General features: G+C 37.3%; 2 protein-coding genes across 3 annotated transcripts; both read right to left on the bottom strand.

Annotated features, from left to right (window-relative positions):
* Positions 1-3,261: 3,261 nt before the first annotated feature.
* On the bottom strand, positions 3,262-9,723 carry paqr7b (progestin and adipoQ receptor family member VII, b). Of its 2 annotated transcripts, XR_014200847.1 has the most exons (3): positions 9,554-9,723; positions 3,958-8,159; positions 3,262-3,838 (listed from the first exon to the last, which is right to left on the bottom strand). XR_014200847.1 is itself a non-coding variant. In XM_082150537.1 (2 exons), the coding sequence occupies exon 2, from the start codon at positions 8,121-8,123 to the stop codon at positions 7,059-7,061; it is 1,065 nt and encodes a 354-aa protein (XP_082006663.1). In that variant the 5' UTR covers positions 8,124-8,159; positions 9,554-9,723; the 3' UTR covers positions 3,262-7,058. The 2 variants fall into 2 exon arrangements, 1 of the variants encoding a protein (XP_082006663.1); XM_082150537.1 differs by having other exon boundaries at positions 3,262-8,159.
* A 1,911-nt stretch (positions 9,724-11,634) lies between these two features.
* Positions 11,635-14,651, bottom strand: stmn1b (stathmin 1b). Its single transcript, XM_082149558.1, has 5 exons — positions 14,548-14,651; positions 12,773-12,818; positions 12,487-12,659; positions 12,212-12,403; positions 11,635-12,095 (listed from the first exon to the last, which is right to left on the bottom strand). Exons 2-5 carry the CDS (start codon positions 12,786-12,788, stop codon positions 12,030-12,032), a joined length of 447 nt encoding a protein of 148 aa, XP_082005684.1. The 5' UTR covers positions 12,789-12,818; positions 14,548-14,651; the 3' UTR covers positions 11,635-12,029.
* Between the last annotated feature and the right edge of the window lie 3,370 nt (positions 14,652-18,021).

Genomic DNA, 18,021 nt, shown 5'->3' on the forward strand with positions numbered 1-18,021 from the left:
GAGAGTCTGATGGGAAGATGTGACTCATAGCCAACATTTCCACAAGAAACAGAATAACAAACCACAACTAAAAATATAAGTGCATGTTAAAAAATAAGACGAGCAGGTGAGATCCTTGGTTTGTTGGTGACACAATGAATGTTTTGAAGTAAAATACAGAGGCGGTTCTACATAAGAGTTGTGTTGTTAAATAGCTGAAAAGGATTGTGCGACATTCACTTTGCAAAAACATTATTGTTCAATGTTGTCTTGGACAACACTGCCATCTTGTGGTGGACGCATGTGCTTTTATAGAGATCTTTTCTCATTGCAGTTTGTCTCAGTCGCTTTAGTGCATTTCTTGAATCACCCTTAAGATTTGCAAACCAGTCTGTGCATTTCACAAAAACATTAGTAGGCCTATACAAACAGCACCACACAATGGATTACCAGCAAAAGCCTGTACCTTGTTCAAAATCCTTAGTTTATCTATTTATGTCAATAAAAATATCAGTGCCATCAGAACGGCAAGTCCTTGTGTCATTGTTCACAAATAAGATATAAATATAACAATATAACAGCTTAGCCTACTCTGTCAGTATTTATTTTATTTTTTTAGATGGAAACTATCGCAACGATTTTGATGACAATGACTGAGTGCACAAGACTGCACTTTATCTGTACGACATAGGCCTATATAAATTTCAACAGTACAAATTGACACATAGGCCTATACTGTATATGGGATATTGATTGCAAGAGACTGGACAGGGTTGCAGTTACGCTTTTACTGTTGGTCTGTCAACAAATTACAGTACAATGTCATTGCGATATATATAATTAAAAAAAGACAGGACTATATTTATGCATACTATATGTGTATGTGTGATATAGTATATAAAATGTATTTACTATTTACTGAAAAATGCTACTGTAATATGAAGCATTACTGTAAGTAACATTATTAGAGGAGGCTACAGTGCACATTGTTGAAATACATACCTGAATGCTTGAATGATTGAGGAAACAGTTGTCCTCCCAACATTCGGCTGTACTTTCACCCGTCTCAGCCATTGTACCCAGCAAGCAATAGCCGTCATTTCACTGTCTAGGTTAGACCCGATATAGTCCGGCTATGAGTAACCTACTTCAAGCCAAAATAACCTTGAATTTGGTTAAATGTCGTTTTTGCCAAAATAACTTGCAAATGATGATATTACATCACGTAAGCAAAGTAAACAGTGATTTCGAGGTGTTTGGTTTCATTTCTTCACTCATTTCATTTCTTTGTTATCTAATTGATTACTATTCTATTTTTGGGTTATGGTTTAGACATCTATTAAACTTTCACTGACAGCCCAAATTCTGCCCTGTTTTAGCCTAGACGTCTGGGCTGTGTTTGGATGGCTATTTTAACACAAAATTGCTTGCTGGGTAATTTCATGATTGAGAACATGGTCCAACACAGTGGTCCTTATTTCATCAGAAACATGTCAATGTCCTTTGCCTCTATACCTCTTCTTGTGTTTTTGCCTCCCTACCCTTCCACCACACATCCTTACTCCTCCTCTTCATACAGGTTTACCCTGTTTGTTTCTTTGTTGTTCTTCCATTATAAGAAATTGTAACTCTGTGTTGTGCTCTGTCTATATACTTTCCGATTGAAGATTCATGACGTGCATCTCTGAGCTATTTTAGAGAATAGCCTTTGCCTTACATTCCCCTTCATTAGTAAAATCCAAGATTCACCTGTGCTATGAATCAATTCTCATAAAATCTCATAAAAATGTATTAAAAAATAGCATATACTTGACGCATTATGACAACTACTGTTGTTCAATCATTTTGCATTTCATGACTTATCAAAAACAAGACCAAAGCACGCACATCACCGGCAAAAATATGCTCAGGGTTGGGTGCTCGACAAAAGAAATAATAAAAAACAGAAAAAAAGACGGCACACCAAAGCTCCAAAATATGCACACAAAAAAGTGGACTCACACACAGGTTACGTTTCAAGCACACAGGCTTTTTGTCAGACACTGTCATTGGAGGGCCGACTTTTTTCTGTTCTTCATTTAATTACTTAAGCAATAAACTAGATGTTTTGAGGGGTAAGACTATTCAACAGAGAACCAGTAGTCTATAATACATTTTGAGCAACATGACATAAGCAATTAATAACGTAGTAAACAGCAGACATCTGTATATAATTGCATGAATGTACCAAAGCATTTGCAACTTGTTCAAAAGAATGAGAAATTGCTTATATGATGTGCACAAGTGAGTATTTTAAAATGATTTTAAAGTTATTTTCTTTAGTATATATATATAGTATACTATATACGGTGTATATATATATATATATATATATATATATATATATATATATATATATATATATATATATATATATATATATATGAAGAGTTCAGATGCAAAAGCGTCTAAGTGCCATCTGAAAATTTCTTCTAGAATGATCATTTTTATCAAGCTCGTATTTTTAAGTTCAGTCATTTCACTTAAATGACAATTAATATGTAATTTTCATTGCCATTTAAGTGAAATTACTGAATTTAAATATACGAGCTTGATAAAAATGATCATTCTAGAAGAAATTTTCAGATGGCACTTAGAGGCTTTTGCATCTGAACTCTCTCTCTCTCTCTCTCTCTCTATATATATATATATATATATAATCATATTTTACTAATTCATATATTTATTTTATTTTTCTAAATATGTTTATTTATTTTAAGGTTTTTATTTTGCAATAAAAGCCGTAAATTATTTCCAGCAGAGTTTTACTGGTAAAAGATGGAATACAGTGCAAAACATTTTCACGGATGACGATGCTAGTTTTTAAGTTTTATTATAACAGAATTATGATTAAAAAAATGAATAGGCTGGATAAAATATCATAATTGGCATACATGCCATATACTAAAGAGTATGGATTTATTGCATCCATACATTTATTGGAATAAGCTTCTAGACACAGGTTTCTAGATTGCAAACAGCTCACTTTTGCAAATTCAGATTAAAATTGTGACAATTCTGTCATTTTACTCTTTAATTGTCATTCCAAGTGAATGAGAGAATTTGCATTTTTTGGGGGTGAACTTTCCCTCAAAGTGATGTGGCATTGTTGTTTTATCACTTTTTTCACAATAACAGATTGTTACTCACTTGTTAGTGTGTGGAGTGTGCATACACCAAACTCATGTTTTATATTAAAGAGGACTTTTCTGCACAGGAAACACAATGACATGTAGTGGAAGGTAGGACTTACAGTTTATTCACTTACAGTAAATACCGTAGTACATCAACACATCACCATTTCCACACACAATGGTATAGTTTAGGTTAACACAGTCTTTATTTTCCAGTTCTGCACTGCAGCAGAACATGAGTGTTAGTTCAGCTCTGTGCAAGGGCTCGTGGTTGAGTACAGTCAAAAACTGAATTCAAGGGCTGAACGAAATCAAGAGGTTCTAAAGTAACTTTCTGAGTGGTCCTTCCTCTTCACTTAAGTGCAATACAAGAGAAACACAATCACTAAAACAAACTCTAAACATGGTCATGTTTAAAATTGAAAAGACTATTCAGATTCTTTAAGTGTCTTCGAGGTGAGTAGATTAGTAGAATTTAAGAAAGAGACATTTCAGTTTAGCAGAAATCATTTACAGAGTTCCTTAAAATTCCACTTGAGCATTACGGGAATTGAGGCTTTAGGTCAAATCCCGGTCGTGCCAGGATATGACCTCATCTGCTGTCTTTCTCAGTGACATCAGCTCTTGGCAGCCTCCCTGTTCGCTCTATGTGATTTCAGAGGGTCCATTTATTTCCTAAACACAGGCTGGTACAACAGTAAAAACAACATATTCATTTTCTGTTTAATATCTTCTGTAAAAATGAATATTCTAAAATAATTTCTTATTTATATCATTATGGTTTTTCAATAAATAAAGCACCCACCATGTGATAATTTTCTGAGATATTTGCCTTGTAAATCACCATTTTGAGCCAACTGACAACGTTAGTCACTTCATCAGTTCCAGACTTCGACAACATCATCAATCTGTGACATCATTGTTGTCTGCTGGTGCTGTTAAAATGGCTTAGGGGCCGTTCACACAGAATACGTTTTTCCATTCCACTGCGCTACTTCTCCATTGTCGGACGTGTTTGACCGGTCTTTTGCAGTGTCTCTCGTACGGCATGGCCTGGTATTCTAAAAACGTGGGGCTCAAGTTAAAATAAACTCAACTTCAACCCTCAAGGACAGCTCACACAGAACACATTTTTGCATTTCACTGCACTTTTCCATTACTTTTCTATGTAAACATGCACTAGACGTTGCATTTGCATCTTTTACAGTATTTAAAAGTGTATATCTAGGGTATCTAGACCGTGCACATTTTTCATTCCACTACCCTGCAACTTGCGTTTGCTTTTCACTTTGCTGCTTTTCCATTGTTGTTCTATGTAAATATGCGCTAGATGGACACATTTGACCTTTTCACTAGTCTTTCGCAGTGCCTCGTGCCTGACATGGCATTTTAAAAAGCAGCACTAAATAAGTTTAACTTTTAAAAAAAGCATCTCTAGACCTTGCTTTTTTTATTACATTATCTAGCGTCTCGCAAAAACATGGTCTGTGTGAATGGCCCCTTATTCTGCCATATGTGTTCCAGGTTGAAAACATAAATGCTGGTCACCGTTTATCATGACTTAGATTTTTTTACTACAGTATATCTCAAACGGCTCATACCACAGCATCAATTTGTTTTTCTGGGACCGGAAATGCAGCAACAGTCTAGTGACACAATATTCATCTCAGATGAATATGGATCACTTCAATGGGAAAGTAGATTATCCTTCTACTTTCTGTCTGATGGATCTGTGTTATGGACAAGGTCTGAAACATGGGAAGATACACAAGATGTATTTCACGGTCATTAAAAGGCCAGACAGGTTCAGACTAAGATGGAGCCTTCATATCCTTTCTCATCAGTAGCCATCTCACATAGGTATACATATACATTCAAAAACGCACACACACACGACAAGCACCTGTATGCATACTCACACAAGGAAGCATGCATGTAGTCAGGCACATTAGAATATACATTTAACACATATTAGTTCTGATGCTCAGACTGTTCTTGTAAATAAAGTGCGGAACTTCTAATAGAAAAATCCATGTATGCACAGAACACACAAAGGCATTCATATCAGGGTATGAGTAAAGGTAAAGGCCATAGTTATAGCCCTTGTGTACAAAAGGAGCATCTTCATGACAAAAGGACATCATAGAATTGAAGGACATAAGTAATTGTTTCTCAAATGCCTCTTTGGCTGTGAAAGTTCACCCAAAAATGAACATTCTGCCATCATTTACAATGAAAGTAAATGTAATCCAATGTTATTTTGGACCCCATTGACCTTCATTGTTTGAACAAAAAACAGTTGGAGGATTCTAATTTTTTTTAATACAGGTTTGGAACAACATGAGGGTGAGTAAATGATGGATTTAAATTTTTGGGTGAACAGTCTATTGTAACATTATGAAAAAAAAATTATAATTGAGAAACAAATTTCTAATAAGTTTGAGAATCATAAAGTACACACAGTTTTTCATTTTTGCGTCAAATTAATAATCAGCCTGGGTTGCATTGAAATCCTTCAATTTGACTATACAAGTGAGTGACATGAAGTGAAGGCCAAGTATGGTTACTTGGAATATGTCCTCTGAATTTAACCCATCAAAGTCAGTGAAGACACATTAGGAGCAGCGAGTAGTGGACACACACACACACACACACACACACACACACAACTCGCCGGTATTGAGAATCAAACCCACAACCTTCGGGTTACCTTCTGACTCTCTAACCATTAGGCTATGACTGCCCTTGTCCAACATTGCTTGCACACTACCACTGAGCTACAACCCCTAAACTTCAATCCAGTGACATCACATCCTGCCTACTGTCTTCTTCATAGCATCTGGCATTTTAGCCCTCTTCACTGGCTAGACATTTAAAAGGCAGGGAAGTGTGCACTGGCAGTGCAAAACCAATCGATTGCAATTCGCAGGTATTTCTAAACTAACCTCAACATGGCACTGGATGGGTTAGACGCACTGTAAGGCAAGTTAGAAGTCAATTTGACACTGATTTGCATTGCTCTGTTGAAATAAGTGAAGCCAAAACTTATTTTGAGAATTGTTGTTTAAAATCTAAAAAGCACTAGAGCGGGGAATTTGATCTGATTAATTAAAGAGAAACTGGTTAAAAATCAGTCATCTTTCAGAAAGGTATTCCATATGGAGTTTGTAACATTTCTGTCATGGTTTAAGACCTGTGCATTTAACTGACATCCAAATGAGGTTCATCTGAGCACCACATTTTGATAATTGCACTGGTCTAATGGCATGGGCACTTTCTTTATTTACATTTTAATGTCCCGTGTGTATTCTTGTAACAGTAGCATGTGGCAAGAGCAAAGCCAATGTTATGGGTTTGATTTACAGGGAATGCAGGGGGGGGGGGAGTGTTCTTTGAATGCAATATAATATGTCTGGCAAATGTGTAAATGACATGTGAGTAACAAATAATTAAGAACAGCACACTACACCAAAATGAGGTTGGATTTAGAGGCACAATGCAAGTATGAAAATATCCAGTTATGGTCTACATAAACTATCCAGTATGCAAACTAACCTGTCAGCAAAATGCTGACATTCACTCACAGATCTCACTTAAACTGGGTTTATTAGTTTGGAATGGCACTCATCAAACAGATCCGCTTAGGAACTGAGCACCTTCCAGCAAGCAATCCATTGTTTTAGAGCCATTCTCAATGAGTAATGCGGTTTTAAAGCATGTCACCAGTTTGGTAAACAGAAAGCAGTTGGTTCAAAATGCATTGGCAGGCCACATAATAAAACCATTAACAGCAAATATGGGATAAACTGAAAAATAATAAGAAGGTCTTTCATTGTTAGTTGCTTCAGTTGTTGTAGACCAGTGCAATCCCTCCTACATGTGCAAGCAAGGTCCCTGCCATGACATCTACTCCTGCTTCTCTTCTAGATACGCCTTCACCCGTTTGCGCACATAGAACGCAGTGAGAGCGCTGCAACACGCTGTGAAGATAAAAAGAGCCACTGCATCGTGAGCCAAGTCACCATGAAGACGTTCGTAGAGAGGTCTCCTCTCGCTGTAATCCATTTGCACGGCTTCGATCTGCACTAGAGTGCAGAGCACAAGGAACACGTGAAAGATCTGATGGCCCTGTCCGATGAAGTCGCAACATCCCGGGAGCCAGCGCTCAGGATGGGGGTACGAGAAGAAGTAGGCGCTGATCAGAAAGAAGAGGACTTGATAGCAGTGGTAGACCACCACCTGGTCAGCACAGCCTTGTTCAGAGCTGTAGCATTTATAGATGCGATGGAACACCGGACTGATGTCTAAACAGTAGGCCAGGCCCGAGGGCACCACCTGGAATAGCTTGTGAACAAACTTGGGCAAACTCGGGCTGGCGTACTTGCCGTAGCAGCAGCCCGTACAGGACAGCCAGGCCAGGAAGGCTGCAGCTGGCAAGAAAAAGCTTCGCACTTGAGCGTGCCATTCTTCTTCGACAACGTAATAGAAGTGGGCCAGGGCGCTGCCATACTGGTAAACAGCTACGCCCACATAGTCCAAAAAATAAAAGGTGTAATGAGAGAGCTCAGACTTGGCTGAGAGTAGGTGGGCCAGCGCACTGCAGCCCAGGTAGGTGAACGCGGCTAGGAGCAAGATGAACATCGGCTGGGCGTGCGGGTCTCGCAGGAAATCCACAGTTTCAGACAGCTCCTGAAACTTGACTAAGATAATGAGGGAGGCCAGCAGGTGTGTCCACACATTTACAGACTCATTATGCCTCTGAAACAGAGTGAGGAAGTAGTAGCGCCAGTTCTGGTCAGGCGGCCGGTAGCCCGTGAATATGTGTGACTCGCGGAAAACCCACGGCACATCGCTCACCATCACAGTACAAGGCAGTTTAGGGAAGGCTGACTCCAGGAAACGTGGGATCTGGCGAAGTTGCTGTGCATTGATGAACAGCCGCCCAATCTGCTCCATCACAACCGTCGCCATAGTGAGGAAAAATTAAGCGGCCGTCTAGCGTGAAATCTGTTTGGGGAAAGTATTAAACAGTTAAATATTACCCTTGCATTCTTCGGTAAGTTCACAAGGGAAAAAATCTAAATACAATGCTTTTTTACACTCTCACCACTTTAATTTGTCTACCAACAGTTTGAATATATGCATCACATATGAGTCATAAAAATGTACACTACAGCTCAGATAATGTATTGTATAACATTCTGTGGAGGAAATGATGGTGATGGAAATTATCTGTCATGCTGAGGACAAATACATAGCAAACATTTTATTTTATATTTTTGTTTTGTTTAATTTAACAAAATTAAAGATTGTTTGTAAATGACTCCCAAAATACAACTTTGGCTCACAATAACTTTAAATGAGTCTACGTTTAGGTTATTAAAGTTGTAGACATTTCATAGTTTAAGATTAAAAGTCTGAGCTGGGTAAAACTATTTTGAAAAATACACATTTGACAAATAAAACATTTTTATGTGAATTTCAACTAAAATAAGTTGTTAGTTTTAATATAAAATCAACCACTAGGACATAAAAGTACCTGAAGTTGCAGAACCCTTATATTTTTAAAGGTTTGCGTTTTTAAAACGATTTAATTGGTATGTTTTTAAGATCGTGGCCTATACTTTTTATTGGTCAAGTTATTTCCATTCTATTTGAATGCAAACCACAATCTAAACGATCCATGCAAATTGATACTGTTGAAATGGAAATATCAGGATCATACAAATTTTATGTAATGAAAAACGTCACCGAATAGCTTGCAAAAACTGTTTATTTCTCTTTTGGTAGCAAAAACTGGTTCATCCTGAAAATGAAGGTAACGTGATGAAAACGGGGCGTTTCTTCTCACCGCTTACGTAACATCAGCTCGCTGCGTAAAGCTCCTCGTGCACATTAATTAATAAGGACGAAACTGATCAAACGAAATCATCGATCATAATGTCTGGAAAACAAAAGGTCTGGGAAAATAATGATTTTTTTTTATTTTTTTTATCTGTTAAAAGTACGTGAAAGAAGAGGGAAGCTGTGGATAATTTTAGTGATGGCATCCCAAAAGGCAGACAACCCTTCCCACACCCTCAAGCTGTTTCTCGAAAAAGAAACGTGAGACGCCGGAAGCGCAACAATGAAATGTCTTGACGAAATTCAACGTCAACGGGTGCAAGCAACAAGCCAATACGTTGTATTCCTTCCCTCATGTACTGTACATGTTTTAACAAATTATTATAATCTATCTCGAGCTATGATAATTAATTATCCCCGTTTGTACACCTTAACGGTTCAACACAAAGGCTATGTATGTTTATTTTTACTTTATCTAAAAGATAGTGCATAGGGTGGATATAATTTTCACCTTACATTTAGCCTTAAACAAATGATCGGTAAATGAACTGGTTTACCTTTTAAGAGGATAGTCCCCTCAGTCAGAGAACTGCATTTAACCGCGCCTTCATATGCGTCTTGAGGAAGCGGAATAAAACAAAGAAAATTTCATAATGAAAAATTGCGTAAAATTGTATTGAGCAGGAGAGGTTCCTGTCAGCTCCCTGCAGTACCGCTGTCAGATGGACGAAATCTAAAGATTTCTGATGGGCATGCAAACTGTCCAATCAGAAAGACCGAAGAGGATTGTCCCCGCCTTCGTCTGGAGTAACTCGCCAATAGGAAAAACCCTTTCAGGTGGCAACACCCTGTCAAATGTTTGTGAAATGTGAAACTACCCTCTTCTTATTAATACCGCCTACATGCCCTCTTTAATAAAAGGCGATGTGAGAGCCACTGAGGTATCTCACCGACAAAAGATGTGTATATATATTATGGGATATATTTTATAAATTGCACATAAATCACATATATATGTGTCCATATATTTGTGCTACTGTATGTGTAAAGTAGCAAATTCCCCTACATTCAGAGTTAACAGCACAGATTTGACAAAACCCACATGTATACATATTTAAACACTATTTAATTTAAAGGTAATTTTAATTGTACACACTGTCTAATATATACACATTGTGAATGTACTGTTTTCACTTGCTAAAGTTAAACTATGTGAAGGCTTATCTCATCACCCACACAGGCACTCTGGCTGACAATGTGTCCTTGTCATCCACTGTTCACAGTGGAAACAAAGATCCACATTGTGAATTTAGACACAGGAAGGCAAAATATTTCTGTTAGTCAAGTAATAATAGCATATTTCCATTCAATTTGCAGTATTGTACCAGCATAAAGTTGTCAAAGAGGCAGAATAAAAATAATTCAAGACTTCCTGTTGTAAATGTAATTGTATGTCATATTGATAGGCTTTTCTGTCTACAGTACTGTAGTGACTGAATAATTCAGGCTGGGTCATAACAGCATGTGGATGACTGGAGGAAATTTGGACATCTGACCTTCATAAACCTTCCTATGACACAGACAAGCACATTATTTCATTTTTATTTTATATATATAAAAAAAACATTTATTCAAACAACATATAACTGGGCATGATCTATTTTTTTTGGATTGATTTAGAATTTAGAGTTTAGAATTTTGAAATAAGGTATAAATCATTATAGAAAAGATTGATGCACTACTTAACACATAATGTGACAGCATGTGGACAACAAGCCATTCATCATTGCAAAGCAATATATTTTCATGCACGTAACTCTATTTTGGCAAAAAAGGATAAATCCATAATAGTTGATTATGTCAAGGTTTTTTCTTTTCTTTAATCATTTTGAGATTTTTCACAAAAACCTTTTTCAATACATTTGACAAACTCAAACCACTAGATGCCAGTATAGTTCAACTAGTCTCAAGTGACGTATTTTATTAGATTTTCTGGTAACACTACAATAAGGTTTCATTTGTTAACATTAGTTAATGTATTAACTGACCATTAACTAACATGAGCAATACATTATTTACTGTATTTGTTCATCTTTGTTAACATCTTCATTGTTTGTTCATGTTACTTCACAGTGCATTAACTAATGTTAACAAATACAACTTTTGATTTTAATAATGTATTAGTAAATGTTGAAATTAACATTAACAAAGGTTAATAAATGCTGTAGAAGTGCCGTTCATTATAAGTTCATGACAACTAATGGTAACTAATGAAACCTTATTGTAAAGTGTTACAATAAGATTTTTATTGTCAGATTTTTTATTTAACGCGCACCTTTCCAAGTACTTGCTTTTTTTATTTTTATTAGCGCATATTAGGTATGAATTACTTCCAAGTGATCTAGTAAAGGAAATGCATGTGGATAATGTTTAATATTAACACGAAAATTTCAGCGAAAATACATCAAAAAGTGTCCCAAAAGATTAAATTATTATTTTGGCAAAATCTTTTTTTCTATATAGAATTACAGAAATGCAGACCATTCATGTCCATAATGTACAAATTTTAAGAAGTTATTTTACTCCACATTACACTCTGGCTGACTGCAGATCAACAAAGAGGCAGTGGCAAAACTGGTACCATAACAAACAACTGTGCAACTTTATTAAGCTCAAAGGATGGCAGTACTGACATACAAGGGAACAGGTGCACAATGCAATATACCAAGATATATTAGACCTATGCATAACACAGGCATGCATCCCTATCAGTAAAACACTGCTCATTTTAAATGCTATAGAGCTGCAACTAGACAAATCTACAGGTTAGAGGGGATGATGAAAGACACAACTGAATACACACAGTGATGAAATGTTGTGCACCAGCTTTCCCCCAAAACCCCTTAATAAAAAAGTGGCAAGTACATGGATCCAAACATGGAAAACAGGCAATTTGATGGAACAAAAAATAAATCTTTGGATACATTAAAAAACCCAACACTATACCCTAAATGAAAAGGAAAATGAGGAAACTTAGTTTTCATCCTCGCCCCCCTCTTTTGTTTCTTTGTTCTTTCGTACCTCTTCAAGCTTCTTGTCCTAAAACAAAGAAACAAATGTCCATTAAAATAATGTATTATTCAATAGAACTAAAGTTTTATGGAGTAATACACAATGCATACTGTATGTATTCATCTATACACACACACACACACCTTCTCTTTGAACTTCTCGTTCATAGCTGCCATGCGTGCTGTGCGGTTTTCTTTGTTGGCTTCCATTTTCTGGTTAAGCTTCTCCTCTGCCATCTTGCTGAAGTTGTTGTTCTCCTCCATTGCTTTCTGAAGGACCTCCTTCTCATGCTCTCGTTTCTCAGCCAAATGCTTCAGGACCTCTGCCTCATGGTTCTAACATGAGGAACAAATGAAGAAAAAAATAAATGACGAACAGAATGCAGGATCAGTATGCAATTCATTGCTAAACCACTTACCTTGCGTCTCTCCTCTGCTGCATCCAGCTTTTTCTGGATCTCATCCAGAGATACCTCCTTCTTCTTGGGGGTAGAAAGTGGGAATTCTCCCTTGGCATCTGGAGCCGTGGGACTTAGGATGACTTCAAAAGCCTGTCCTGAGGCACGCTTGTCCAGTTCCTTAACCTGAAAGTCTACGAACGATACAGCATTGCATTTAATAATCCACGCTCCATTTTCTTTGCAGAATGACTTCATTTAGATTATGGTTTTAGTGAAGCATATTGATTTAGAAATCACATCTTACCTCCAGAGGACGCCATTGCACTTCTAACCTCGAAGGTTTCACACACCTGCCAAATGAAAGCATACAATAATAATATCAGATATAATAATATAAACGTTTTGCTACTAACATTGATGCAACGTATGCTAACACAATCTTTTCTCTTAATCATCTGTATTCTGTCACATATTGTAAACAAGTAATATCATTAATATATTGTAAACAAGCCTGAGCTATACAACAGCTTTTCTATCATCTTCAAGGTAAGCTATTCATGAAAAATCCATTGGAGTGGAATCAGTCTCTGCTGTTATATACAAGAAGAAGAAAAACATATATAAATAACTATAAATAGCACACTACTTTAGGGAGTGGCGTCGCCACAATAGTCATGCATAATTTACTAAGTGAATGATATTATGGGAAGGAAACAAACAAGACAAAACTCTTGTTAAAAATGCAAATGTCGTGCCTATTAAATGGCAATATATCCTTCTTTTTGCTGGAAGCCAAGAAAAGGACGAGTCGCTGCCAGCACAATAACCACCGGATCAATCTATTCAGACGTGCTGTCATCATCATCCAATTAAACGATAATAGTTCAATTATAATCTACAATACAGGGTGTCCACTCGGGTGAAATGTAGAGAAAACAAATCATATCTTTTTGTAAAATAATGTGATCGAACTGGTCATTGAGAGAAACAAAGGGGATACTGTGTAAGAAACGAACAAAGACAAACAGGGCAGTGATCCTCGAGCTAGTTCGTTGTACAAATTCGTCGCATATTAAGCATTAGACAAACTTGACATCTTAAATATGACCTGACAACAAATCATCACTCGATGGCTGAAAATAAACATCCAGCACTAGTGCTTATCCGATGGGATGCAGGATCTCATCTGGAGACAATAGATGGCCGAGATACACCCTGAACCCCCATTTTAACATCATGCAAAAAAATCCATAATATTACATACTATACCATATTAAATAACAATAATGATAGCCTAATAATGTTCAAGGAACATGCTAATATTGAATGCAACCTTTACAAATAATGGTATTCTGTATGACCCGTTTCCAGGAAACAAGATCACACCCAAATCTCTCCCATTTCACACCAGACAACGTTACTGCACTGCCCACTGAAAAGAATAATCTCAGTGCTGACATGCAAAATGCATATTGATATATATGTTCATTAATCGATGTTATTGACGCATGCGAAGATAAATAAAATCATTTTTCCGGATTTGTTGGCGAATGCACAAAAAACGAAGACAAAAGACGTCGAGACCCTTAGATCACCTGTCACGTATTTTGGACTAACGTTATATGGCAGGCTTGTTGTTTAAATTTGAGGTAGAATAATAAAAAAAACTGTTCAAGTCTGTGTCAGCAACAGCAAAATAAACATTCCAAACTGAACTAATAAGAGCCAGTTGGCTAATGTTGAGCTGCACCTCGACCATTTGCACAATTCCTCCCGATTAAACGACGGTAAACACACAATGGTCGCGCGACGACGACGAGCAGCTGCGATGGCTATTTTTTAATTCATGGACTTTCTTTGTTACGGTAACTATCTAACCATACAGAATATTCTCGATGCCTTGTCTTTTATCTACGTCCCCTCCCCAAAGAGTGAGATCAATAATAATGGTGTTACTTACAAAAAAGGTAACCCTGTTAATGTTTACAGTTTTGATACTTTCATTGCCTGTCACGTGAGGAACGGTTGGGATAAGTTACATTGCAAAAATATTAATATTTGAAAACAAAAAGCACACACCTTTAGATGAAGTGGAAATCCGAGCCAGAGTTGACCGCGCGCAGATTCCTCTCTGCCTCAGCATCAACCGTTCGCGCAAAAGAGGACCAAAAGGTGTTACGTCATATTTTGATGTGACCAATGACTGTCGAGTAGAGAATTTTGGGATATGTAGTAGGCCCACACTATAATTTCAACTGCGTAATAAGATCATAGTCCTAATTTACTTTTAAATGATTGGCATGACCGCCGCCTTCACATTTACACAGTATAATGCTTATTTATGAATATAAATTTAGTCATAAATTATAAATGGTCATAATGAAGCACTGGTAACCTATAGAATACTATAGCTTAATTTGGAGGAATAAAATATGACAACTTGAGACTAGCAAATTTATTTTCCTTAAAAAGTAACGTCAAGGCAATATGAGATGAGGCTTTATTATACCTGACCTCACCCATCTAGTCATGCAGAGATATACAGCCCAATAAATTATTAGAACAAAGCAGCAACATGTGACCTACTTTACAAATTGTTTTTTAGAGCAAAGCAATCTGGCAATTAACAGTTCACTTGGCATTAGTGATTGTTTAGCTTCTGTTCTTTCCGATGCCTCAGTGAATCCTCTGTCATGGCATGAACTTTAGCTAAATGGCAGAGCTGATAGTCTCAGCACTGCGTTTTTCAGCTGACTTGTTTTTACTGTCTTGTGGCTGGTGTTTGTTTCTGTCACTGAATGGTCTTGGTCTCTGCCTGAGAAAGGCAAATGTTTAGAGTCGGTTACTTGTTTTGACTATTTTAAATGCATAAATATTACATTGCAAATAATAATTTAATAGCAGATGCTCTTATCCAAAGGAAAAATACAACACTTAATGGCATGCATTTGCATTACATTATTATATGAATTGTTTTGCTCCTCAGTTAGATATTTTCCTTGTAGGCCTTATCTCTGTCCAAAAGTGCTTGTATCATGCTCTGCCAGTCTCCTCCTGCCCCACCCTGGATCTCAGTCTCATTCAGGGGGAGACATAAGCTGCCCAGGGAAAAGGGGGAGCAGATGGTGCTTAGATGCCTCGCCCTGTCTAGGGTCTCTGGTGTCTAACACAAAGACACAAAGAGAGCTAAAAAAAAAAAAAAAAAAAATGCCAAGGAAACTTTTGGCCTGGTATTACTGGGGCCAAAGGCTATCATAAAAGCTATTTTAGCAAATTAGCAACAGCTAATGAATTTTAAATTCAACAGCAGGCCTTTCAGAGACATACTTGCTACACGTGTTGCTTATCACACATGTTGCTGATTGGCATTTTAAAGGAACGCTAGTGTTTGAATGCATCGTGTAAGTATTGATAAAAACTACCTATCCAATATATATATATATATATATTTGTAACATTCACACACCAAAACAGTCCAACGATGGTTTTAAGGTTTAAGTCTTTTAGTATACAGTATAAAATTGTCAATACAAATTGATCATGATGAAAAACACCACGTCCTATTGATCTTCCTTCGTTATGTGTCAACCTTATTATAACTGGGCTATAAACCTAAAAACTGATACTTGATCTGTTAAAATGTTTTTAAAAGTCAGTCTATCCACAGCTGGATGTGCACTTTGACTGACCCATGTGGACCAGATGTGCATAGATTAATGCCAGAATACATTCTGATAAATGCATTGGAACATCTATTGGCAGAATTGAGGATCAAAATGTCTGCAGGCAGACAGACAGATAGATACTGTGCGTTTAATTTCCCACTGCTGACAGTGACCCAGTTTGGAGAACCACTGAGCGACAGAGAGACTCTCTCTCTCTCTCTAATGGGCCACTGAATACACACAAGCCTGAATAGGTACAGCAAAAAACACACACACACAAAAAAAACACTTCTACTTGAATGCTGGTCTGCTTCTAATATGCAATGTTTGCTTTTTTGAGACAGAGTTTTTTTCCCCAGTGCCTAGGTTGAAGTCATCAAATTTTTAGTTGGATCTTTGGATGATGTCATGAAACGTAATGCCATGGTGTTATGTAATGTTCCTCCTCTTTGGACAGAGTGGGGGATGTTAGCTTCCATAAGAGTGACGCCCCTCCCATACCCTAACCACAATAAAATACTGGTTGCACATGCTTTTTTTCACACAAACACATCCCCGCCCAATGTCTTTCTGCTCTGTCTCCTAAATTTGTATGTGAGGGCCTGTCATTGACTGGCTTTATCATGGTAATTAATGTATTAAGCAGTTAATGCAGCATTTGTTTGCCATTACATCACTAGGATCCAAGTTTAACATGTGCTCTGCTGCCTCCATTAGGGGGTGAATAAGATGGTGATGAATTACAGATTAATGAAGCACTCATCTCTGTTTTGGGATGTCCAGCCAGCCCCATTCCAGAATTTATTTTATTTTATTATCATTTTATTATTTTGCCCCCGTGACCTAAGTGAACCTGACATTGTACATTTTGATGCTTATGTAAAAGGTAATCATATATGCATGATGGCCCAACAGTTCTCATCAAAGCTCGCTCTCTTTTTTGCTCTAGATCATTAAACCGTTAAGCTGCCTCGGAAGTTCAAAATCACATTCAGTTTCGTGAGGTTCCTTCGTGCACAAACGCTGCTTGCAAAGTCATTGCCTGATAAGGCAGCGAGGCAACAAGTCAGCTGCATACGTTTTCGGATGCAGCCATACACTCGCAAACTTCTCTAAGCACTTCCCCTTGGGGGGGATCCCTTCTCTGCCTCTGTGGCTACTCAATGGCAGCATCCGAAAACTGATAAATGCTGCCTTCGGAGGATGCATTCCAAGGTCAGAAGGCATCAAGGCACATCTACTGAGATACCTTCATCTGATCGATTTTTATCCCACAATCCTGTGCTTTCCATTCTGACAGATGAGCTAGAAAAAAAAATATGGCGTCTGAAAGTTACGGCTGGTCATCAGTTTGTATGTACATTTTTGATCAATGTTTTCCACTTATATGATGTCATTTCAAGCAAGAAATTACTATTGTAGTCATTCAATATTCACTTAGTTTTCACTAAAGCTTGCTCTATTTTGCTGTAGATCATTAAACTGTAACACTCCCTCAGAAGTCTGTCCGAAATCAATTTCGTGAGATACCTTAGTGCACAAACGCTGCCTGTAAAGTCATTGCCTGATAAGACAGTGAGGCAACATCAGCTGCCTACGTTTTCGGATGCAGCCAATATGTACACTTCAGTCAAATCAATAGACCACAATGCAACACAATTGTGATGTCACAGCAGGTCACACTTACCCCCACCCAACTCTAGTGTATGATATTGGAGTTATTTTGTTTTTTAACCTTTAAGCTGACTATTATAACTGTACATATACCTATTCGTTTGTTTTATATATTTTTTCCAACAGCCCAAGCATACATACAAGCCTATAGAATGGTGCGTAAAACAAATTTATAAGGGGAAAAAAAGGTAAATGATAAATTAGCTCCATAGCG

This window comes from Leuciscus leuciscus (genome assembly GCF_965113295.1).
Source record: "Leuciscus leuciscus genome assembly, chromosome: 20".
Taxonomy (NCBI): domain Eukaryota; kingdom Metazoa; phylum Chordata; class Actinopteri; order Cypriniformes; family Leuciscidae; genus Leuciscus; species Leuciscus leuciscus.

Coding starts and splice junctions, on each gene's coding strand:
- paqr7b (XM_082150537.1), bottom strand. CDS start 8,123: ATGGCGACGGTTGTGATGGAGCAGATTGGGCGGCTGTTCATCAATGCA.
- stmn1b (XM_082149558.1), bottom strand. Junction 12,404..12,486: donor CAGCAGAGGAGAGACGCAAG/GTAAGTGGTTTA, acceptor TCCTCATGTTAG/AACCATGAGGCAGAGGTCCT. Junction 12,096..12,211: donor ACGAGAAGTTCAAAGAGAAG/GTGTGTGTGTGT, acceptor TCTTTGTTTTAG/GACAAGAAGCTTGAAGAGGT.